Source organism: Suricata suricatta, chromosome 5 (assembly GCF_006229205.1).
Source record: "Suricata suricatta isolate VVHF042 chromosome 5, meerkat_22Aug2017_6uvM2_HiC, whole genome shotgun sequence".
Taxonomy (NCBI): Eukaryota; Metazoa; Chordata; class Mammalia; order Carnivora; family Herpestidae; genus Suricata; species Suricata suricatta.
In genome coordinates, this window is record NC_043704.1 from 72,132,596 (window position 1) to 72,159,408 (window position 26,813).

Consider the following 26,813-nt stretch of genomic DNA (forward strand, 5'->3'; position numbering starts at 1 on the left):
GGGGGGGGGGGGCAGGCACAGAATACAAGTAGGGGAGGAACAGACAGAGAGGGAGACATAGAATATGAAGCAGGCTCCAGGCTCTGAGATGTCAGCACAGAGCCTGATGCGGGGCTCAAACCCACAAACTGCAAGTTTATGGCCTGAGCTGAAGTCAGATGCGTAACTGACTGAGCCACCCAGGTGCCTCTTAAAAAGTGTATTTTTAAAGGAACCTCATCAAAAAAAAGGATACTCAAATATCCAATGAACATATGAATAGGTGTTCAAGTTTATTACTTATCATGGAAATGAAAAATACAGCCACAATAGATGTTCTTACCATCCACCAGAATGGCCAAAAAGAAAAAAAATAGATGCTACACCAAAGATATGGAAGGTATGTAGCAACTGGAACTCATATAGTGGGGGTGGCGAAATTGGTACACCCACTGTGGAAAACTACTTGGCAGTACCTACGAAAGCCGAACAGATACATGTATCTAAGACCAAGCAATTCCTTTCCCAGGTATCTCCCCTTCAGAAAGGCATATATATGTTGGCCAACAGCCATGTACAACATTGTTCAAAGCAACACTATTCCAAATAGTCCTAAATATATGTTTATTTACAAATCTGAGACTGTTAATAGGGGTATCCCAGTAGCTCAGTTGGTTAAGCGTCTGACTTCGGCTCCGGTCATGATCTCACAGTTTATGACTTTGAGCCCCCATTGGGCTCTCTGCTGTCAGCACAAAACCTGCTTCAAATCCTCTGTCTGCCCCCTACCACCGTCCCTGTCTGACCCCTGCTTGCAATCTTTCTTTCAAAAATACATAAACACTAAAAACAACAACTGAGATAATAAATGTAGTTTCACATTTTAATTTTTTCATTTATGTTATGAGCATTTCCCCATGCCATTATATTTTAATATGATTTTCAATGGCTATATAATATTACAAAGTATGGATAATCATACTTCATTAACCACTTCCCAAATGTAAGACATTTCAGTATGGATTCAAAAATATTTTGACTGCAGTTTCTGAATAAAATTAAAATAAAGATCCTGATGTATAAACCTTTATTGCCATGTCTGATTATATCCTTAAGATAAATTCCTTGAAAAGGAATTAGTAGGTCAAAAGATATGTTTTCAAATACACATAATTGTAACATATTAAAAGTATTCATTCTCTGGAACTCTACCACTGGGTTTTCTTTTAAAAGAAATGTCTGTCAAGAAGATGGGTAAAAACTGTCATTTTGTTTATTGATTACTGGAGACACTGAGTATTTTTATAGGGTTATTTCACTTATCATTTTAACATTCTTCTCCATCTCTTGTTCAGTTACCTAACGAAGAGTGAGTCTGTTTCTTAGTGATCTGTCAGAAATATGTAGTGCAAAGATATGATCCCTTTGACATACATGGTATAAATATATTTTTCTTCAAGTTTTAATTTTGATTCTGTTTATGATGTTTGATGACCACAGCCATTTCAAATCTCTCTAATCAAGTCTCACCTTTGTAATCGGACATCTCTTCCTGAGAATGTATCATATGTCTTTTCTCTTTGCTATTTCTACTACACATCATCCATCTCAAGCAATTCTCCTACTCTTACACTTATTCTTTACACAAATACAAGTAAGTCTGGTGTTGGCATCGGGGAGCTCTGCACAACTATGCTTAAATAAGTCTTTGAGATGAGAAGAAAGGCTTCCCATTACATATCTCTTTCCTATGTGCATGAGTTATTAAGGTGTTCTACAAAATGGAAAGCAGTAAAAATTGAGCTTCATTCAAAAGATAGGTACAGACCTCATCTGAAACTGTATCATGATTTCACTTCTGAGCACCTTATATTGCCGATCCTGAACTTACTTCCTTTTAGTCTCTGTTAAAGGAATTTTACTTTTTTCTTTCTGACCTTTTTCAAAGTTGTCTTCTTGACGCATACAAGCTGCACACATTTCTATTTCTAGCTTTTCACAGGCTATGATGATTTAAATGCATTCTCTTAGAGTTCCATCATATTTTACTTAGTTCTGTTAGTCAAAATTAGGATTAGAAAGGCAAATTCTCTCATTGTTTCCTGTACTGTAACAGGGCAAATCAATAATTTGATTCTCTTCTTTGTAGAATCATTTGGAGTATATGTCTATGAAAAGTATTCTAGGTTATCACTTTTATTTTTTTCTTCTTAAATATCCTGTTTTTCATAGGTTATATGAAATTACATGAAGATGTACACCTTTCTTGATATTCAGTGTTATTCCACATTTCTTCAATGGGTTTGTTTCTCTGAAATAATTTATGCCTTTTGTTCTCAGTCCCTTCGTGAATCCTATTCCAACAAGGCTTGATGAATACCTATAGAGGTCACATTTATTTCTTCATACTAAAATCTCACAGGATTTTGCTTAGTTTATTTCCTGTATTCAGAACTTAAGAATACAGATTACTGAGGCTACAAATAATGTTCCTGACCATGCTTTTCCCAGCATTTTCTATTGTATAATAATGGGGACCTTGTCAACTGCCAGTCATCTAGTTCATGTGGTAACTGCCATCATATTCAGGTCTAGAATTTTACTGATATTTTCCTGTCTCCCTTGGTTTTTTCCAAATAAAATCTTCTTGATTTGATCACTGAATTACCAGGTGAATAAATTATTTTCATTTCTGTGAAATGAAGTACAAAACCTATTATTCAAGGGAATCTTAAGTTGCTGTCTGGAAAATTAAGTCCTTTTCTAAATGACATTGTCTGATTATCAGTCACTGTTTTTCATTTGTTTCTCTTCTCAAGTCCCAAACATGAAAATGAAGAGATGGAAATAAGATGTGGTGAAGATGTAATTACCATTCATCATACCAATATCAATATGGGAAACAAACTCTTCATTTAGTTCCTTTTTAGTGAGTTTTCCACAGGTCTCTAATGATTCAACAGATATTAAAAAATCTGTGGATCCTTATGCTGATTCACACCATCTCTAAAATACATCATTTTCAAATTCTATAGCACTAAAAATCTATGGAAATATTTTCCATTTTTAAAGATTTTTGTTGATTATATTCTCCAAAAGTAAAAGATTAAAAACAGTGCCACTAGTGATAGTAAATTTGTGGCTCTTGACAAATCCTACAAAGGCACATGCAAAAATAACATACTGTGTCTATACAGAAATAATCACATATAAAGCATACTGCCTTCAAACTAATACAAACCTTTAATTGTTAAGGTTGAAAAGTTGAGTACCTTCACTTTAGATTAAAATTCCAGTATAAAGTTAGCATAAATCAGGGAAAAAAACCTCCTACAAAATATGTTTATTAATGTAGATCTTAGAAAGTTAAAAGACATTGGTTATATCCTTAATGACCAATCAGTTACAAAGAAATAAGTCTTCAAAATGCTTAATCCAAATGGAAAGAACTATCTAGGAAACTTTAGCTTAAAATATTACCTCTATGAGTCATTGTCACCTAAAATAACTTAGTAATATTTGGTGAATGTTTATACTTAATCAATTTGAGAACATTTAAATTTAAAATTTTGTTTCTTAAAAAATAACTCCAATATTTACTGAATGACTTCTATATATCAGACTCTCTACTAAGTTTTATATGAAGATTAAGCACTAGATAGAAAATTAAACAAGAACAATGCAACAAAAATCAAAACCACCAATGTCTTGGTTAAAGGAAAAATAAAGGATAAGATTTCTTGTAACTCTTTTCATAACATACAACCTCCTTTAAAAACAGGTATAAGCGCCCCCTCTCCACATAGACTGTTATTTGAAGTCCACAATTCTTTTCGATTAACTTAAGATCCATTGTACTTTATAGTTTCACATTATAGTAATGGTCTTCTAACACAGAAACAAAGTGATTTTAACTTGTTTTAATAAAAAAACTGGGTGGATATAAAACTGCAAGGAAGATTATTTTCTACATTCTAATAATGAGGGCAGGTAGTATTATTTTCAAAAGCTTAAAAAAAGTTTTATTTAAAAAAAAGCTAGCAAAAGTAATCGCTGTAAAAATTAAAAAAGGAAAATGTAGTTATGAGCAGTTTTTCAAATGATATGTGAAAAGTGGAGCATTAGAAAAACAAAAGGTATGTATTATAGAAGTAAAAAATCCCAAGCACATTATTAACATGAAAAGTCTAAAAGCAATCTAAATTATATACCTCCTCATGCCAGAAAGGCACTACCATGAATCTCAAAATGTATCTGAAAAAGGTAGATCTGTAGATGGAGGTTAAAAATTAACTTGGGAGTATTTTGATCACTTACTCAGGCCTTTTGATCCCATGTCGTCAGGGATCTCCTGTAGAGAGTAGTTCCCAGAGAGCAAGCAATAAAAAGATAATCAAAGAAAATAGTTGTCAGTAATGCATAAAATTGGTGCTACAATAAGAGACAGTTCCAAGACCATTACAGGTGCATGTATTTTAGAGCATTTTTGTAGATTTCTGAAAGTTTGAAATAAGTTAGCAGCTGAATGTAACCTACTAAAGGAATGAAAGTTCTAGCTTAGAGGCTGATTAGGGCAGAGAAGCAAAATTTGAAATTATTTCTTGATATTTTAGAAGTAAAATTAATATTGTCTACGTATAATGAAGATGTAGGATAAAAAGGAATGATTCCAGGAGATCTATTATCAAAGACTGTGAATGTTATACCTAAAAAATCAGTAAGTAGCTTCTCAGGTATCCATAGCTTTTCTCTAAAATATTCTTTGAAAGTATACTGTTTCTTCCAAGAACACTTATATTCAAATGATTCTACCATAAATGCATAACTTAAAGAAATATTTACTTTAAATTACAAATTCCTAAGGTACCAGAAAAAGTTAAGACTGGTAGAGAAATTAATTTATGTCTGTTAAGGTTGCCCCTGGTTAAGACAATTAGTAACCTGCTGCAGCTCTTGAAACTGTCTCCATGGTAACAACCAACTGCAGGGCAGTAGGTCCCTCTACATTTATTTTCAGTTGACCACTGGATCCACATACTTACGGTCAGCATCACTTGTTTCCTGCTCACTCTGGTCCTTGTTCTTGTAGAAGGGGAATTTTCGGGAAAAGAGGTTCTTTTTACGCTTGTCATTGAATGACTGCTGAAGAAGAAAAGGAGGGGCAAAACAAAGGGATGTCTACTATCTGTGTGTACAAAGGCCCAGCCTAGTAGATCTGTGGAAGCTGACTCTTGTGACCACAGTGTGCAGTTTGTATATGAATTTTACTTTAATCACAAAAAAGTGAATTTTTAATTTTGTACTAGCTCCTCTAATTCTAACGTTTCACAGCTGAAAATACTGAAAAATTTACAGTGTAATTCAACAATACCTAAAAATAGTAAGTCAATGCTACTTGATAAAACAGGGAAAAGTAATTCAGATTAGTTACTACTATAGTATGAACCAAGTTAATATATGTTCTTATCAATCTATATTTTTCTAGAAGAGTTCCAGGCACGAGGTGCTCTATGGCAAAAGTAATTTTAGAGTGTTACTCTAGCTATTCAAATATTTTTCATATAGTAGGCAAGAATTTTCCTTTTCCTTTGGCTTGAGCATATTTTCCCCCCTCTCCTTTTTTGTGGGTCCAATGAACTAACAACAAGCCACTATTAAAAAAGAAAACCAAAATATTGATAAAATTGCTAGTGCTGAATACTTAAAAACAATCAATCTTTTTTTTTGGGGAAGAGAAAAAAAATAACTAAATTATGGCATGATTCAGAAATGAGAAGAAAACTAAGAGGGGTCCATCAATCACACAGAATGCAGCAAAAGATTGATGCTATCTAACCAAAAAAGAAGAGTCAGAACTATCCTGGTCAACTTGAATGCCATCATAACTGCTTTATTTGTCTTTAAGCTCTATTATACTTATCTGTTTTTAAAAGTATATCTAAATAAACTAGGTATTTAATTAATTGGCACCAAATCCTGAATAGAGGATAAAAAAAGGCTTGGTGCCTATATAAAAGCCAAAAAGGCAATTTGAGATTCTAATAGTTTTGGGGCGCCTGGGTGACTCAATTCCTTAAGCATCCAACTTTGGCTCAGGTCATGATCTCACAGTTTGAGTTGGAGCCTCACGTTGCGTTCTCTGCTTTCAGCGCAGAGCCTGCTTCAGATCCTCTGCACTCCCCACCCTCATCTGTCCCTCCCCAACTCATGCTCCCTCTTTCTTTAAAAAATAAACATAAAAAAATTCTAATAGTTAAAAAAAATTCTAATAGTTTATACAGAAGTACTATGGAGAAGCTGTACAGCTGATTTGATGTCCCTTATTGCACCGACTTTGAAAAATAGATTTTTTCCCTTCTTCAGTGTTCCCATTTGTGCCTTCAGATTTAAAACCATAAAGATATTATTAAAGAGGAATAATTTCTTTTGTAATTTCTGTCACAGACATCCATGTCTTGAAGGAAATGGCCTCACCTACCAATGATACTAGGAATCATTGCTACTTTTTGAAGTAGGAATAATATAAAGGACAGAAATCTTATTCTGACTTTTCTTGAGTTTAATCCAGGTCTTAAAAATGCTATAGTTATTTTGAGGTATATCCATATCAGACAGTATGTTTTAGCATGCCTGTATTTTTCAACCATGTGATGCCAGGTGATTAAGATGCTGAGGTAGATTAAAGTAGTTATTGATCAAATTCTATTACTTGAAAGGATTTATTTTGGTAGAAATCTTAATGAAAACAAGACTAAACTTTCATTTTTACCTTTTCATATCAAGAATTCAAGACTAATAAACTCATAGTTCATTAGTTCAACAACTGTCTTAATTTCAATCCTAAACTTTGAAGGCTCTGATAACTCTAAGCTGAACTTAAAAACTAAGTTGATGAGAACAATTCTGTCAAGAAATATGGACTTACAAGGACATGTGGGGGCTCAGTCAGTTAAGTGTTTGACTTTGGCCTAGGTCCTGATCTCACAGTTTGTGGGTTTGAGCCCTGTATCGGGCTCTGGGCTAACAGTTCAGAGCCAGGAGCCTGCTTCAGATTCTGTGTCTCCCTCTCTTTCTCCGCCCCTCCCCTGATCGCATTATTTCTCTCTGTCTCTCAAAAATTAGTAAAAAAGGTTAAAAAAATTTTTTTAATTAAAAAAAGAGATATAGACTTACAATTATTTTATAAACTGGCAAGTAGTATTATTTAAATAAAAATCTTTGTTTAAATCCAAATTTTAGAAAATAGAAATAAAGAAAAGTTATGTTTCAATAGAAAAAAAATTTATGGTAATCTAATTTAGGGAAGGACTAAATCTTTTTGTTCATGACAATCATGGAATCTAGTAATAATTTTTATGGTAGCTAATAAAGCTGATATATTTTTAATAAAAGGTATTTATTTATCCCTCTTACTGCATCTATAGTGGTCAGAGTCAGTTTCACAGCAAACAACCAAAAGAAACATGAAGTTTAAAATGTTTTGATTTTCGCTATCTTTGCAGTTAGCCAAAATGAGATATCATAAAGATATCATAATATAGAACAAAAAGAAATGTTGTTAGTTAAGAATTAATTGTATTACATTTAATGTCCTTCAGGTGAAGAATTTATTAAAAGTGAAAATAGCACAAAGAAGAAATTGTGTAGGGAAAATGTAACATTGAAGAAACATACTACCTCCAGTTTCTCTACATTTTCAATACAAAATACTCTGATTAGTTACTTATTGTTATTAATGTTATACTGCAGGACTTCCAGAGTATAATAAATATAAGAACTGATAAAATATCACAAATTCATGATATATAATGAATATATAATTTCTATATGTGGTATTGTCAAAATAGCTAAATGAATGTTAAAAAGGTTAATGAGAAATCGAAATGTTCTAAGTCTGTAGTGGAAATCAGTCCATAAACCACCATTTAAGGAAAGGAAAAGAACTCAGAATGGGAGATGGTATTACAGAAAGGAATGCAGCTCTATATCAATGGCAAGCGTATTTTTACCCCACTCAGTATCATGCATACTTTTGGTGCTGTGTTAGGACACAGTGACTGTGTATAAAGTTGGTTACAGTCAACAAACAAGACTGAGATTTAAATATGTCGTTAATTCAGTTAACTTCTTATAGTATGAAAGAAAAGTTACAACATGCAACCTCTTTTTCAATACATTGACAGTCTATTTTACTAAGTTATTTTTAAAGACATACATAAAACAAGCACAGAAGGGCAAATCCTGAACATTTACTTGGGATTTTTTTCCTATCCCAAATTTGTTTTATATATTGCTTCAGATCACACTATGTAATTTTTTATTTTCTGAAAGCTATAATTTTAAACTAATTTATCATTTCTAAAATAAATGAATATGTTATATAATTTACTTAGATTTAATTTCTTTGATCAAGGATATTTCTTAAAGGCTTTAAATTTATGTGCTTAGTATTATCAGAGAAGCACAGATGGCAGGGTTAATTAAAATTTGTTAACTTTCCACATTCATTTGAGATATGATCAAAAGATGATAAAACTTGTTTTAGATTTAAAAAAATCCAAACATAAAACATTCCTGTAAACAGTATTTAAAGACAACATATATGTTCAGCTTATTTCTTTAGACTTATTGCTACAATTCTATTGTAGTAATTACACACATAGTACAGGACTAGGCCTATGATATCTCCATCTAGGGGCATTCGTTAAGATTTAAGCAGGACTTAACAATGAAAACGAAAACATGTTTAAAATTATATCTGAAAGAATTTACAAGTATTTCTTGACCATCTATAAACCCCCACTCTTGACTATTTCTTTAAAATAAAAATTCATATTGATTCAAATATTTAAGGCATGGATTTTCTTAATAAATTATATTAGGCACAAAGAGGGGCAATAAAAAATTTCCATGAATTAACTTCCAAAAGCCTGTAAACTTACGTTATGACCTAGTTAAGAATATTTTGGGGCATATTTTCTCAGAAGATATATTATTAAATTAGCTATCATGATTAATATGGATGAGACAAGTTTTTAAATGAAGTTTTGAATGAAGGCTCAATTTATTTCACTTGTAAAAATAACTTCACCAAAGTATATTGTTAAGAATACACCAAATGAGGGGCGCCTGGGTGGCTTAGTCAGTATGACTCTTGGTTTTGGCTCAGGTCAAGATCTCACAGTTAGTGAGTTCGAGCCCCACACTGGGCTCTGTGCTGATGGAGCAGAGCCTACCTGGGATTTTCTCTCTTTCTCTCTCTCGGCCCCTCCCCTTCTCATCTTCTCTCTCTTTCTCTCTCTCTCTCTCAAAGTAAACTTTATTGAAAAATGTTTGTAAAATGATTGCTTTAATTTAATAAATTAAATTACTTCAGTAATTACTTAAATTACTTCAGTATCTAAATGTGAAAGCACCATGGCAACACCTATTGATTGTTAACTCTACGGGCAAAATCTTTCTGATTCTAATAATGTAGTTCCAGCAAGAATTATTAAAAAATCTACTATCCTCAATTATTAATATCTAGAAATATGACATTTCATATACTCACCCCTTTATCTCCTCTTGTTTTAGAATTAAATTTCACTGTTTTTAACCGGGCTCGTTCTTTCTTCTCAACTCTGTCAAAGTATAGAATGCTATTTTTAAAGTATACTGAAATATCTAAGGCCTAACTAGAAATCATCAAAACTGATACCTAATATAGGGCATTTTTATACTCTAAAGTCTTCAGAAGTCATTTAGGTTTGCATCTCAAAATTAATTATAATTTCTAAAATGAAATACAGGGCTCATTTTATTATGAAATAAAACCACCTGTGAAATACCAAAATACAGTACATGTGTACTTAGAAATGTACTCAATTCCATAATTATATTAACATAATTATAAGGAACCACTTCTGAATTTAACAATTTGCCAGATTTTGGTTTTTTGTTATGATTTAAATATTAGCTTCACATGGGGCATACATATATGCCAAAAATTAAGCATAAGACAGAGAGTAAATAAGGCAAAGTGTTAACTGGTAAAAGTAGGTGAAGGATATGTGTAGTATTTCTTGTACTATTGTTTCTTATACTATTCTTCCTCTTATCTTATTTTTCTGTCACTCTGAAATATTTATAAAAAATGGAAAATACAAAAATATAAATTTAGCTTTATATATTTGTGTAAATATATAAAGTAACCAATTAGAGTACACAAGAACTTTAAAGTATCTTTGAAAGGATATACAAAGACCTGGTAGCCTTATTTATTCTTAGTTATCCCTCTAAAGGTGAAATGGGAGCCGGGGGAACAAGCTTAAGATAAGGAAGCCTGTATAGCTTTTAGACCTTTTGAATTAATTGTTAAAGTGTTAAATATTCAAATTAAGCAAGCCAATAAAACTACGTCAAAACAAATGTTTCACGTAGATTGTAATTACCAATATGAACCTTGTAAAATTTCAAAAAGCTTTTATACATCCTCAATTTCAACACAATTATGTTAGTAATAGCAGAAAAACTTACCAAAACATGTTGTGAATAAATACATTTTCTTCATTATCTAGCTATATATTTTTACTGTGATAGAGAAGAACCTTAGCAGTCAAGGATTTAAAACTTGTTTTTACTGTGCTATAACAAGCCACTGTTTAGGTTAACTAATTATAATTTGTCTAGGTACTTACTGAGGGCACTGCAAAACTAACATTTAGTGAGTTTGAGTTTACAACTCTAAATGGCTGTGTTTTCTCACCATTAATCTTGTCCACTAAATAGTTGCTTGATTTAAATTGTGCTTATTTGTAAATACTATTCCTGAAAGAAACCTAAGAACTATAGTAACTACAATTCCTCGTGCTATTATTAGAAATAAAGAGGTCTAACAAGAGATAGATCTGTTTAAGAAACAAAAGTTTTGAATACATTCAAGAACAAAATGGCATAATTAGTTGTGGTTTCATACTATAGCTTATGAAAGAAAAATTGTATTTGATAATGCTATTTATGAATCTGGAAATTCAGAGAGGCCTTAGGATAAATCTCTTATTATATCACTTCTGACTTAAAAATCTCAACTCACACTGAGCCTAGGTGGCTCTGTCAATTAAGCATCCGACTCTTGATTTTGGCTCAAGTTATGATCTCATGATTCATGAGATAGAGCCCTTTGTCACTCAACTTTATAGAACTTTTGTACAAAATGAAAAGAATCTCTTTGCATCAAAGCTGGTGTTTTCTTATTCGTTGCAGGCACACATAAGGCCTATGCGAGATAATGAGGTGTTGAAGGATAAGACAATTTTTAGGAACTCTGATATTTAAGATGTGAGATTTTTACTGACTCAACAAGGCACAGAGGAAACATTTCTGAATTTAAAGCAGACTATGTTCTATTCTAGGAGAAAAGTTATGCTGAGGGCTGCATTGCTAAAAGAGGAGTTGCCTCTTTATAAGACTAGCCAAATAGTTGGAGCTTGCTAAATACATGGATCTAGCTTAAAACAGTCATAAGTCCTAAAACCACAACTATAAATCTAGATAATATTTTAATATTCGTTTTTTCAACTTCTATTAGCAGTTATACAAATATATACAGGTAGAGGTCTATAAATAGGTACATGATTTGGCATACTTATGAATTATAGATAATTTGTTATACTTAACAAAATAAGTATAAATCCAACTCATTAGCCAGAATAGAACAAGTGTATTCCATCGTTAAGTTTGACCTGAAGTGAATTAACTAGCTACAGTAAACATTAATGTCTCATTACTGATTTTTTGCTGGCTATCTTATGTCATCTGCAAAAAGTGAAAGTTTGACTTCTTCCTTGCTAATTCTGATGCCTTTTATTTCTTTTTGTTGTCTGACTGCTGACGCTAGAACTTCCAGCACTATGTTAAACAACAGTGGGGAGAGTGGGCACCCCTGTCATGTTCCTGATCTCAGGGGGAAAGCTCTCAGTTTTTCCCCATTGAGGATGATATTAGCTGTGGGTTTTTCATAAACTGCTCTTATAATGTTTGCTGGCTATCTTAAAACTTAAAAAGGCTTTTGGGCAATGATCTGTACAAATGAGATCTCACAGGTAAGCTATTTTGGGGGGAATTATGAACTGACATTTTAATACCCTTTCTCACAAAAGTAGAGGCATTCAACAGCATTTCATTGACCTTAGAGAGGATTCTCTATACTGGGATCATACTGTCTCTCTCTACTTGACTACTTTTCCAGTAGATGATAAGTATCAGTCACTATAATAAGTGGTTAAAAGCAAAGAGGAAAGACCAGTAAATGTAGCAATACTTTTAAATAAATCAAGAAAAAAGAAGTTGAAGCAAGTAACAACATAGTTATAAAACTTTCACATTTGTTTACACTTCTGTTTTTTCAGTCTAAAGGAGGCAATTCATACAACTAAAAATCCTTAAAGTTTAAGGTTCCATCAACACCTATATGAGAAAACTACATAGACTTTTAAATCTCTCTCCCTCCAATGGTATAGATTACATGGCAAAGTTATTTAAAAATCTTTGGGGGCATCATGTTCTTTAATTATGTCACTGGTTACAATAGAAGGTGAACAAAATTAAGTGACTGTGAAACACAATATGGAAAACCAAGCATAAAATCACCATTAAAAAAAATCAACTATTATTTATGTTGCCCTACTTTCAAGAGTTTAAGACTGTACCAGACTTATATTTACCTGCGTTTACTGGGAATTACTCCAACTTCGTCACTCTCCCCATCAGGTGTAACCTGCCTGGCTTGCCACCATTCATCATCAGAAGCATTAATAACATGGAGGATATCTCCAAATTTGAAGTTCAATCCCTGACTGGGAAGGCCACTGTCTTTAGTCTTGTCATAATCAAAAAGGGCTCTAGATTAAGAAGAAAAACAAGTCCATGATTATTTGTTACCGTGGTATTTATACCAATAATAAATGAACACAGGATTCTCAAAGTGTATATAATCCAGGTAAATAATTAAACATACCATGGTAGGCAAAATAATGCCAAGCTCAAATTTGCACTACATACAGAAAGACAAAAAAAGAAATAGTAAAACTGACTTATGGTAACAGTTTTCTAAAATTAGGTACCACCTTATTTCTTTCAATATTGGATGAGAAATTTTGAAAAATGCTTTTGGTGTAATCCAATGGCAACCTATACTGAATTCTAAAATGAAGACAAGCCTAGACAGTTGCTCTAAATTAATAAACAAAAAGTAAATATTAAGAGATATTCTCTTTATTTTGGCTACACACACTTGGGAAAAACTCTCTGATAGACTTGATTCATTAGTTGCAGACTGTAAGACTGGATTAACAGAGTAACTACTGTGTTAGTTAATTATTCTTCTGTTTGTTCACAGAACTAGAAACAACAGAATTTTCTGACTCACTGATAAAAACTAACTATAGAGGACTTTAACAGCTGCCAAATAATTTGGAAAAAATGCTGTATTAATATAGTAACTGCAAAATGTTAAGAATCTTTTAAAATTTGATAAAAAGAAAATATTGTGTTCTATTAATTAATATACAATACTTAAATTCTTTTATTTTTTTAAATTTATTTTTATTTTTTTATAATACTTAAATTCTTATCCAAAGTAGTTCTCTCAAGAGTAAAGAATCCCAGCAATTATAATACAATTTATTTATTCTTTTGTTCTAATTTGGCAACTGGAAATTAGGATACAAATTATATTCCTATGTTTTTATTTAAATTCAGTTAATAAGCAATGCAATATTAATTTTGTGTGTATAATAGCCTCATTCAACACTTCCATACATCACCTAGTGCTCATCACAAGTGTACTCCTTGATCCTCATCACCTACTTATCTCATCCTCCTACCCATCTCCCTTCTGTCAGTTTGTTTTATATCGTTAGGAGTCTGTTTCTTGGTTTGTCTCTCTCCCTCTTTTTTCCCATGTTCGTTTGTTTTATTTTGTGAATTCCACATATGAGTGAAATCATATGGCATCTTTCTCTGACTGAGAGAACAATTATTTGTATTATTTTACTTAGCATAATACTCTCTAGCTCCATCCATGCTGTTGCAAAAGGCAAGATTTCATTCTTTTATGGCTGAAAAATATTCCATTGTATATGTGTGTGTGTGTGTGTGTGTATGTATGTGTAAAAATGCGTGTATACATACATATACATCACAACTTCATTATCTATTCTTCAGTTGATGGACTCTTGGGCTGTTTTCCTAATTTGGCTATTGCACATAATGCTGCTATAAATATAGGGAGGCATGTGTCCCTTTGAATTAGTATTTTTGTATTCTTCAGGCAAATACCTAGTAGTGCTATTGCTGGATCTTAAGGTAGACCTATTCATTACTGCAGATTGGAGGAAACTTAAATGGGGTGTCTGAAGAGAGGGATACTGAAATAAGGTTTACTCTACAAGATCCTAGAAATGCTCAGGAAGTAGACGTGTACAGAATTCAGGTAGGCAGAGATAAGTTACAGCAGTGAGAACAAAAGAACTGGTGAAAATACTTCATATAGTACTTAGAACTTCTAGGTCCCTTCTCCTATTCCCAAACTCAAAGAAGACAAGAGATTTCGTTTCTAAAGAAATTGAGTTTGATAAGTTCTGTACTCTGGAACTTGCTGGAGAGCTTGGTGCTGGGCTAAAAACAGACAGATTAAAAAGAAATCTGCACACTGAAAATGGAAATTCTAGCAACCTGGTTTATACTGCAGGCAAGAGATTAAGGATTCTTTTCTAGAGATAATTAATGACCCCAAACAATGACCTGGGGTGGGAAAGGGAAATGAACAAAGCCACATATTTTCTAGTTAAAGCCAGCTAGCTTCATTCTCTATTCATAAGAATAGAAAATAAGGATCACTAAATAAAGATCATCTCATGTATAAAAAACAAGAAAACAGGCAAACTAGAAAAAAAAAGAAATACAGAGAAAGCAGAGAATTCAAGAAGCAGAGGAAAACATTAGAGAAAATAAGAATAGGTCCATGACATAAAAAGATGACCAAAGAAAGGGGATCAAATAAGAGGCTTTTAGAAAACAAAATATGATACCTTCCTCCATACCCCAAATACTCTATGAAGGAGAAGGCAAAGTCAAGTCATTTTCAGACATGCTAACACTCAAAATATCCCCCACACACCCTTTTTTCAAGAATTTATTGGAGAATGTGCTTTAGTAAATTGAGAAAGAAAATGTGGCAATGAAATAACAGACTCTGACACAGCAGAGTGCTAAAAGGCATAGGACAGGGGCACCTGGGTGGCTCAGCTGGTTAAGCATGACTCTTGATCTGGCTCAGGCCATGATCTCATGGTTTTGTGAGATTAAGCCCTGCACTGAGATTAAGCTGACAGCACAGAGCCCACTTGAGATATTCTCTCTCTCCCTCCACCCCCAACCCGCTCCCTCCTCCACTCATGCTCTCTTTCAAAATAAATAAATTGGGGCGCCTGGATGGCTCAGTTGGTTAAGCCTCCGACTTTGGCTCAGGTCAGATCTCACGTTTGTGGGTTCGAGCCCCGCGTCAGGCTCTGTGCTGACAGCTAGCTCAGAGCCTGGAGCCTGCTTCTGGTTCTGTGTCTCCTTCTCTCTCTGCCCCTCCCCCTCTCATGCTCTGTCTCTCTCTGTATCAAAAATAAATAAAACATTAAAAAAATTTTTTTAAATAAATAAATAAACTTAAAAAAAAATAAAAGGAATAGGATAGTCGCAAAGGAAAGTCCCATATGAGACTATATAGCAAGTCTATAAAGCAACTTGTCCAGACTGGAGCAGAAAGACAAGAGAAAAAAAATCTCAAGTGATAAGATCATATGTGCAAACACATTCCATCAAGTGAAAAACTCGAGTCTATTATAAGATAAAGAAAGATATTTAGTAATAAGTGCATGAACAATTAAGCAAATAAAAATGAGATGATTATTATGCCTAGGAAAAATGAAGGGCTGCAGAAGAAAGGAAGGATGGTTATAATATACTACTTGAATAATGACAGATACTATATAGTCACATGAGTAAATGCTATTAATTTTATTAACAGTGATAGCACTATGTTTGAGTGATAAAGGAAGAGAAATGGTTTGTTATGAAAGAGAAAGTTATCTACAATGGTAAACTGGAAAATAGGAGTATACGCACATTATTTAGAAATTTGGAGGTAAAGACAAGGGACTTTACTAACAAAATGAAGGATGACTGTTTTTAGAGAATGAAACTGGGGACTGTTGGGAGATAACAATTGTTTATTATTATTTTTTTAAATGTTTATTTTTCAGAGGAGAGAGACAGAGCACGAGTGGGGTAGAGGTAGACAGAGAGAGACACAGAATCTAAGCAGACTCCAGGCTCTGAGTGAACCTGGGGCTCAAACCTGTGAACTGCGAGTTCATGATCTGAGCCAAAGTCGGAGGCTTAACTGACTGAGCCACGCAGGAGCCCACATTACGTTTTCTGGTAGTATATATAATTTGCAAAAAAAAAATAAGTACTTCTTTAAAAAATAACAAAAAGTAAAGATGACTCATTAAAGGTATCTGAAACAAATACAATCTAATGTTTTGACTTTTATGCCTTTGTAAGTTTTTAATAAATCACTATTAAAAGGCAACACATAATTATATTAAAATTAGAAAATATAGGCAAGCAAGAAGAAAATGAAAAAAGGAGAGTATAAACAAGTCTGTTTTTCCTTTTTCTGTAGATATCGGTTATCACATAAAACACTTTGGAACAGAAGAATTTAATAAATAAAATTTAATAAATGATTCATATAAATAAATAACTTTAAATAAAATTTAATGAATATTATAAGAATTAGTGGAAGAAGAGAAAAATCTGATAGACTAAGGATTCCCAGATAATTGGTAGGGCAGGAGGAATGAAAGGGCTAGGAGAAGAACAAGTGAAGAAAGTGAGAACAGTTTCCTTTTATTATGTATCACAGAATACAATTTGAGATAGTAAGTCATATCATATGTAAACAAGTATAGAGTATATGCTTATTTGTATAGATGTTTTTATATACATATAGAAACATATATGGGACACATGTCTAGTTTATGTAAGATACATCATCTCTCATCAGAAGAGTAAATAAAACATACGAGGAAATGTTCCTCAGTCAGATCAGATGAAATGAACAAATTAATAAAAAATGGTCCAGATTACTCATAGTCATCAAATGAAGTTAAAATAATAGTACAATAAAGTGCTGAGTAAAGGCTCTGGTAAAAAGAGTATACAGAGTACAAATAGGTCATCTTATTAGCCAAAGTGAAATAAAAAAGAATTATATCTATTTAATATTATTAGATTTATGCTGTCATATTAATTATAGAAAAATATCATGCTTGTCTTCTTCTAAGTGTTTAAAAAATACACGTAGAAATTTCCTGAATCTGTGTTCTTATTGAGGCTATTCACATTTTAATCTATTATTTATATATACTCCCTGAGGTATTATGGAAATTACCTTAGTAATTAAATGTTAGAGAACATTTTATTATAAAGAATGTTAAGTAACTAAGTGTTGATGATAGACATACCCAGCTACAATATAGTCACTCAGGAAAATGACTTAAAATTTTTTTCCCACATTTATTTTGTCTTTCTTTATCATGCCATTATTATTCAAGGAGTTGTACAACTTTCACTAATACAATTATAATAACATTCCAATTCTTGAAAGACACATCTATCCTAAAATAAGATTTCTTTGTTTACAATATATTTTTTTCTTTCTTTCTCTTTTTCTAAAATTTATTTTTAAGTAATTTCTTCATCCAACATGGGGCTTGAACTCACAATCCTGAGATCAAGAGTCATATGCTCCACTGACTGAGCCAGCCAGGTGCCCATGCAATATATTCTTCTACAGTAAAACTAACTAAGTTATAGTAAAAAATGTGAAGGACTCCGCATGCATAAATAAGGATTGCCATAATTTTTAGAAGTAAAAAAATTTACCTGACATAGAGGGACCGCTTCTGGCTAGTTCGAAGAGAACCTGATCCTGAACTAATGCTACTATTCATCATCTGCTCCCGTAAGTCATGTATTTTGGCTTCAAAACGACTGTATTCTGATGGGGAAAAAAATAAATTTATACTTTACACTCTAAAAAGTAAGTTATTTCAAGATAAAGTATTAAATATGTTAGCTAGCTTATAATAGATTACATGGGGTTAGAACCTTAAAAGAGTAACCTGTATAAGATTTTGGCGAAAATGCAAATTTCAAAGAAACCCAACAATTTTCTAACTGTACCATAAATTAGAACTGGCTGAATTAGAATTTTCTCATATGCTATTTTAAAGTTCATATTACATTTAATCAATTAAAAGACAACTTTCATGTATCAAATATTGGTATCAATCTCACATTACTAACTGTACATTTTAAAAATTAAAATTCAGAATTTATTCTTAATTTTTTACTTAAAAGAAGAATCCTATAATGATTTATACTATAACACTTTGTTTATTGATTTTTTCCTCTTGAGGAAATCAGTTACTTTTATGTGCTTATATACAGAACAGTCAATAATATAGCAAAAGTCAACAATAAAGGAAAAATATGCCTTAAAAACTGTTAAGTTAAATTTATTTTAACTCATTTTATAATTTATAAATTTTCAAAATGCCAAAATAAGACACAAAGCAATCTGAATAAACACTTAAGATCATTTTTATATTGAACAAGTATGATTTTGAAGATGAATTATTTTAAACTATATCATATAGTAAAAACTACTAAATCTATTAAAACCTTAAGCATTTTTTGAAATATACTGCAATTACATATTTACACACCTTTATACCTTTTTCTCTATTTATAACCAACTATTTTATAGAAATTAGTTTAGATCTCCTCAGATTTTCTTATAAAATCGGTCTTACAGTAAGAGCAAACTCCCACTTGCTTGGGAGTTTGTATAGTTTTAAGAAGACACAGTAAGAGCAAACATGATTATTGTGGAGTTATTCTTTTTACCATAGACACCAAGTTTGTTTTATGGATACTAAGATTAATTGAAGCAACAATTCATCAAAAAACTCAAAAACATTTAAAAGCTCAAATTAGTAAGTAATAAAAGGTTCTTTTATTATCCTTTAAAATATAATAGAAAATTTAAAATACAAATGTTAGTAGACAATAATACTGAATCCACTACAATTCAGCAATTAACAGTTCATGGCCTGGGGCACCTGGGTGGCTCAGTTGGTTAAGCATCCAACTCTTAATTTTGGCTCAGGTCATGACCCCAGAGCCCTATGGGACTGAGTCCTGTGAGTGGTCCATGCTGCGCATGGAGCCTGTGTAAGATTCTCTCTCTCTCCCTCTGCCCCTCTTCCGTGCTTGTGCGCGCGCTCTCTCTCTCACTCACTTGCTCTCTCTCATCTCACTCTAAAGAAAACAAAAACAACTCATGGCAAACTATTATTTGCACAAGCACAGCTAAAATACAGATAGACTGATGGATGGAGATATAAACACTGGTTCCTCTTGTTTTTAAAAGTTTTATTTATTTACATAATTTCCACCTCCAGCATGAGGCTCAAACTCATGATACTGAGATCAAGAATCACATGCTCCTCTGAGCCCATCAGGCAGTCCTATTCTGGTTCTTCTAATTAAAAATTAAAACCATTAGGTTTGTACTTACTTTCTTCTACCTTATATCTGTATGTGCTTTTCTGAGCCCTAACTTCAGCCAGTATTACCAAGGCACAAGACAAGGGGAGTAAAGCCATTTTGGATTCACCCACCAGCTGAATTCCATTAAGTGACCTTAGCCTATGCCACAAAGATCATCCAGAAAAAATCCTGCCTGAATTCCTGATCTACAGAATTCATAAAATGGTGAGTGTTTTAATCCACTAAGCTTTGGAGTAGTTATGAAGCAACAGTAACTGGAACACACTCCCTCTGCGCAGTCTATTTTATTTGTTCACGCACACGCACGCACACACACACCAAGGACAAGCTTTCTTAAATTTAAAAATTCACATGAAATTCCTAATACAAAGAATAAGTTTTATATACTTTCAAAAATAAATATATAAATATAAAATTAGGAGTGTTTATTCTTTTTTTCTAATGATAACCTTTTGTTTGGCTTTTGCCCCCTCTACCTCTACTTCTACCATGAGCAATCACTTCAGAGCTGAACTGAGTTATTATCCTTTTATATCCAGTTAAAAATGTTAAAGCAATCACAAAGCTTATACTATTTTCACAGCATCTTCAAATTCCCCATTTTCTGATAATTATACTTTATCAAAATTGTCAGAGCATACAGTCTTTTCATATTATACACACTCCCCTTACAACCATCTTAATTGCTAGCACCAGTCTTTATGTCAGGAAAGACTGACATCATTTTGGGTGTCTGAAGTTCTCTCTTCTCAGTGTTTATATGAACAGTAGCACCAGAATACCAATCTGCTGTCGATACATTTGACTGCAGCCTTTATATGTGAAAGTCTATTTGATTTTCTTTCCTTGATTCTTTGAGAATGTTGACTCCACTGTCTCCTATAAACCATTGCTAATAAAGTCCTAATGACTACCTCATTTTCTTTCATTTAAAGGGCATTTTTTTTTTTGCCTGAAATTCAAGTGAATTTTTCTTTTTCTTTTCTAAATTTATTTATTTTGAGAAAGAAAAAGAGGGAGTGCATGCAGGAGCAGGGAAGGAGCAGAGAGGGAGGGAGAGAGAGAATCCCATGCAGGTTCCTCTCTTTCAGCACAGAGACCAACACAGGGTTCGAATCTACAAACCATGGGATCATGACTTGAGCCAAAATAAAGAGTCAGGCATTTAACTGAGCCACCCAGGTACCCCTTTTTCTTTTGAGGTTTTTGTTATCATTTATTTGTGAAGTTAAAAATGAGTGATAGAGGGGAACCTGGGTGGCTCAGTCAGTTAAGCATCCAACTTTGGCTCAGTTCATGATTTCACAGTTCATGAGTTCAATCCCCACATCGGGATTGGATCCTCGGTCTCCTTCTCTCTGCCCTTCCCCCATTTGTGCTCTCTCAAAAATAAACAAACATAAATAAAAAAAGAGTGATAGAAAGCTAAAACTGCCATACAACTTTTTGGTTTTTTTCTCAATCTGTTTTCAGTTTCAATGTCTTACTGAACAGATGGAACAGACCAGACCAGTCCTGGGAGTGGGGGGATGGGAAGGGTCACAGAAGAATGGAACCAGGCAGAAGGAAGAGCAGAGTGGCTGAGGGGCTTGCTGGTGTGCGTGCGTGTGTGCGTGTGTGTGTTTTTCTTTTAATCCTAATAATTAAAAAACTTTTTTTTTACGTTTACTTATTTTTTGAGAGAGAAAATGAGGCAGAGCATGAGTGGGGAGAGTCAGAGACAGAAAGAGGAGATACAAAATCTGAAGCAGGCTTCAGGCTCTGAGCAAGCATTCAGCACAGAGCCCAACTCCGGGCTTAAACTCACCAACCCTGAGATCATGATCTGAGCAGAAGTTGAACGCTTAACTGACTGAGCCACTCAGGCACCCCCTAATAATTTTATGAGAATATTTCTCAGTGCTGGTTATCACCTTAGGTAAACAAGGTCTTTTTGATAGTTTGATTTTTTTTAAGTTTAGAAAAGTTTTCTCGTTTACGTATTTTTATATATTCTATTTGCATTGTCTTATTTTTTTCCTATGAGACTCCACATGTGTGCTGAATATTCCTTGCCTACTTTATCTGTCATCCACAAATCCTTTTTTATTCTTTGCTTCATTTTTTTTATTAGCATATTTTCTAAAGACTGAAGCAATCCCAAACTGTTTTTCCTGAATCATTTGAAAGTAACTTGCTACCTTGATGTCTCATTACCCTTGAATACTTTGGTATATATTCCTATAAATAAACAAATAAATAAAATATAAGTATATAAATATCCACACAAACATATATATTTATTTTAGAGAAAGAGCATGAGGGAGAAGAGGGGCACAGAGATAAAAAGAGAGAATCTTAAGCAGGCTCCATGCTCAATGTGGAGCCCAATCCCATGACCCTGGGATCATGACCTGTCAAAATCAAGAGTCAGACCCTTAACTGACTGAGCCACCTAGGTGCCCCTAAATATATTTTCTTATACAACAAAATCATAAGAATCAGAAAGTAACATTAATACATTATTACCATTGACTGTTCACACCCTACTTGAGTTTCCCCGGTAATGCCCTTTATAGCAAAAGGATCAAGGATCTAGATTGCAATTATGAGGTGTCATATCATTTTAGTTTCCTTCAGTCACAACAGTTCCTTAGTCTTCCCTTGACTTTGTAATCTTGATAATGTTGAAGATTACAGGTCAATTATTTTGTGGAGTGTCTCTCAATTTAGGTTTGTCTGATGTTTCCACATGATTAAGTTCCAGTTATGCAAATTTGGCAGGAATATCATGGAAAAGATGTCCTTTTTTAAAAAAATATTTATTGTGAGAGAAAGAGAGAGCATACACACCAGAGCACTGAGTTGGGGAGGGGCAGAGAGAGATTCCCAAGTAGGCTTCATGCTGTCAGGGCAGAGCCTGATTCATGATTTCCTAATTTACTCAGTGCAGTATAAGCTGGTACTATGATCATCAACCTGATGCTCAAATTGTTCTCAATTTAGTCAGTGGAACCCTTTCAAACTGGATTTTCTGTCCTTTTGACAGGTCTCCATCATTCCTTGAGCATTTCCTTGCTTTCTAGACCAGAATATTACAGAATAATCTAGTACTTTCTCTGCCCCACACCTGGAAACAGCCATTAATGCAAACACCCTTGGTAATTTTGGTGAGGAAGAGTATTTAGAAGCCAAGATCTGAGTGTTAGGTGCACTCACTGCTATTGGGCCCAGGCTCTCTCAGTGGACAGAGGTAGAGAATGATATATGAATTATATATATGTGTGTGTGTCTGTGTGTGGTGTGTGTAAACAATATATATAACATATACATATATAAACACACATATACATACACACACCCATATATACATATATATGTAAAACCATATAGACAAAGTATTGTAACTTTGCTTATAAGGCACAAATTTAAGAAACTAACAGTAATTGACTTAGTTCTCCAGTATCTTATACATATATATATATATATATATATACACACACATATATATGTAAAATAGATACACATTTATAAATTTGTTTATATAAATTAAAAACTTTATGTTTATACCAATTTTTCCAATTCTAACCTAATATTATAGGGTTTCTATTTTAGTTTTCTCCCTTTCCCTATTTATCACTTTCTACTCTAAAAATGAAAATTATAGGTAACATTAACCTTAGCATGTATGTATTCATTTGATCAATCTTTCTGTACGTAAGGAGTCCTCTGCCTCTATTACCATCTACTCCTTGGCTGGGCTCTCCCCAGTCCCTGTGTCACTCCTCACTCTGCTCAGACTCTGACTCCTCACACCAGGGAAGTCCCCTATGTGGAAGCCCTCTGTTCATAATTAAGTCCTAATGGTTCACCATAGCTGTCTCCAACCTCCCTAACTCTGCAATACAGATAACCACCTTGCTATACTCCAGCTAATGGCTTTAGGACTAAGTTTATCAGGATATGGAAGGTAAAGAGCTTGTATTTTTGATTTTTGAAAATGTCCCCCCTTTTTACATATTTGCTTTAAGGAAATACCGTGCTCCTCTTTGTTCAACTTAACTTTTGAAACTTTTCTTTATTTCTAATAATTTTCTAAGTTTTATCAAGTCATTTATGTTTTTCTTTCTTATATTCCATAATTTTTCTTTAACTTGTTTTGAAACATGAAGGTTACACTTTTCATTTGTTTCATGGGCAGGTTTTTCTGGCATACTTTCATTGTGGAGATGTTATTCTGATCCTTCTTTTCATTTTTCAAATAGATTTCTATTAGACTCAACAGTGATCCTTTTCTGTTCATTAAATTCTTAAAAAATGTTTATTTTTTGAGAGAGAAAGAGACAGAGCATGAGCAAGGGAGGGGCAGAGAGAGAGAGGGAGACACAGAATCTGAAGCAGGCTCCAGGCTCTGAGCTGTCAGCACAGAGCCTGAGCTGAAGTCGGATGCTTAACTGACTGAGCCACCCAGGTGCCCCTGTTGGTTCATTTTTAGGTGAAATTAGTTTTCCTGAACTTTTAGATAAGACTATGGGTCAGGATAGCTTTTCTATCTTCACAGCTCTGGAGCTCCCTCTTTTGTTGTTTCTGTCAAGTGTTCATAGACATGGCCTCCTACACTGAGATTTCGTGGTGGTGTACTTTCCCCCTACCTGTCTGGACCTTCTATTTCCTTTGGCCTTATTATCCCTATCGTGCTCAATTTGGATCTTATTCTCCATAGTTTTCCTTTGCTGTGCAGCTTTGAGCTGAAATGGAGCTATTACTGGTTAATTTTGTCAGGGGGCACAGAGTGCTCCATCTCCTTCATACCTACGGCAGATCCCCCATACTTGAAAGGCAGATTGTGCACAAACCCTTACAGTTGCAGGGGCTGTTCTCATATTGGCCACTGCATTTGCTAGTTACTATTGAGTGGCTTTTGGGCTTCTTGTGCAGCTTCCCTTTGTACAGATGCTGGTATTACAGGGTCTCATAATTCTTGAGAACTTCTTTATATTTGCTTGTATTTGGGGGTTCATGGGATACCTTTTCATCTAGTTTTGTTAAAGGTGTAGTTTTGTTAATAAATTTTGGTTTTGCTATCTTAATTTATTTTTCTGGGGATGGGGAGGGGGTCGTTCTGGGCAATTCCACTTTAAATCTACTATCTTATTTTTAATTTTCTATTTGTCCCACTATTCTATCAATCCATTATTTTAGTGGTTGTCCTAGAAAATTATTAGGATGCTTTGAGTTTTTGATATTTATTACTTTTGTTTTTAATATTTTTTAAAAATTTATTTATTTATATTAATATTTTATTTTTAAAAAATCTCTACACCTAACATGGGGCTCAAACTTATAACCCTGAGATCAAGAGTTGCCATGTTCCACTAACTGAGCCAGACAGGAGCCCCATAATTTTATGTTTAATAATGGCTGTGCTTAACAACTACTTTGCAAAATTCCTGAGAAATTAACAATTTGGCTCTTGTAAGTCATTACATCAAAGATCTTATACAAAAGCAATGTCTGTGCTTCTTCAGCTGAGTTCCTAGTTTTCATTCACTTTTTGATAATTTCTTACTGCCTTAACAGCTCTATGATACCTTTAATAAAATACTCATATTTCATATAGCATTATTAGTTGTTTTCAGTGATTTTGCTAGTCAAATTAATGGAAGTCCTAGTGACTTAAAAACATTCTACATTTAGAAATTTAAAAAACTTCGGTAAAAAGAAGTTTTTTTTATAGTAAAGAAGAATACTCTATCCCAAGAGGTAACTAAGTTACTACAAAGCAGTCAAAGTCTCAGATAGTCAACATTTAAGATACTGGAGAACTAAGTCAATTACTGTTAGTTTCTTAAATTTGTGCCTCATTTACTATGTTCACTCTATTCATATTTTCTTTTTTTTTTTTTTTTAACATTTTTTAATGCTTTTATTTATTTTTGAGAGACAGAGAGAGACAATGCAAGCATGGGAGGGTCAGAGAGAGAGGGAGACACAGAATCTGAAACAGGCTCCAGGCTCTGAGCTAGCTGTCAGTACAGAGCCTGACGTGGGGCTCAAACATACGAACGTGAGATCATGACCTGACCCGAAGCCGGATGCTTAACCGACTGAGCCACCAAGGCGCCCCCACTCTATTCATATTTTCATATTTATGGTCTTTATTTACTATTAACAATTCCTCTTAACCATCTGTCCATTCAGAATATACTTTAATACTTTATTTACTTTTCCTTTAAAAATCACACTTCATTTCTAGCTAAGATTCCTCCTTTTCCTGTCTGTTCCAATCAATTCATATTTCAGTTCTATCAATTTTCACTGTATACCCATCCTGTATATGTTTTCTTAGACTTTATTTTGGGGAGAGAGTTTAATTTCTTTTTTTCAGTTAAGTCATTTACATCTCTCTCCTAGAAATCACAAAACAACTCATTCCAGCAAAGGTACCACTGGGAGAGAGCTGAAATGTTATACAGAAAGTTTTATCCATTCAGCATTTCAGAAATTACATACTTGTTATGAAATATATTTAGGGAGTCTCTGAACTGCTGGCCATAAGTCAAATAATATGTATATGCTTATAAGAAGAGAGACCATGTTTAATACTGATTTTCTGCATTTTATTCCCCCTTTCAACTTCTAATCCTTGTTTTGACCCCACTAAAATTGAATAGAAGGAAGTAGGGGAAGAGAGTAGGGATAAACTCTACCTCCCCCAATCTCTCTGAAACCTACAATCCTAACTATGAACAATAAAACTCATTTATACTCTAATGAAACATGTTAATTAAATGTAGAACTTAACATCTGAGAACAATAACTCTCAGAGAACAGATATTACTGGTTTAGAGAAGAAAAAGGAAAATGTTCTGAGTAAGAAAGCAGACTGGTTAAGTAGTAAGAAAGGGGAGAAAGATGTAGAAGGAAAGAAAGAAACTAAAACAAAATTTAATTATTAACCTGCTACAGAAAGTCACTAGGAGAGATGACAAATGCTTGCTTGTAAAGAAATGCCACTAGTCCAGTACAATCTCTCCATTTAGTTTCTACCTCTCTTCTGTTTGGTTGTTACAAGAAATAAAGGAAATAAAATGAGGACATGGGTTAAAACTCCACCTCTGCAACTGGGATTTAAATTAAAGCTTTGGAACTCAAACAAGTTAGGTGGCTCTGACCAA

The 26,813-nt window shown here is 33.5% G+C and overlaps 1 protein-coding gene across 13 annotated transcripts in view; it reads right to left on the reverse strand.

The window, feature by feature from the left end:
* DLG1 (discs large MAGUK scaffold protein 1) overlaps nucleotides 1-26,813 on the reverse strand; it is a 255,930-nt gene that overhangs the window by 18,774 nt on the left and 210,343 nt on the right. For 8 of the 13 annotated variants that reach the window (XM_029939594.1, XM_029939593.1, XM_029939590.1 and 5 more), the window contains 4 exons: nucleotides 17,965-18,079; nucleotides 12,684-12,860; nucleotides 9,533-9,602; nucleotides 4,297-4,330 (listed from right to left, as the gene is read on the reverse strand). In XM_029939594.1, coding sequence (XP_029795454.1) covers nucleotides 4,297-4,330; nucleotides 9,533-9,602; nucleotides 12,684-12,860; nucleotides 17,965-18,079 — 396 coding nt within the window. Of the gene's footprint in view, nucleotides 1-4,296; nucleotides 4,331-5,021; nucleotides 5,122-9,532; nucleotides 9,603-12,683; nucleotides 12,861-17,964; nucleotides 18,080-26,813 lie in introns of all 13 variants that reach the window. The other 5 variants (XM_029939591.1, XM_029939587.1, XM_029939586.1 and 2 more) reach the window with 2 other exon arrangements.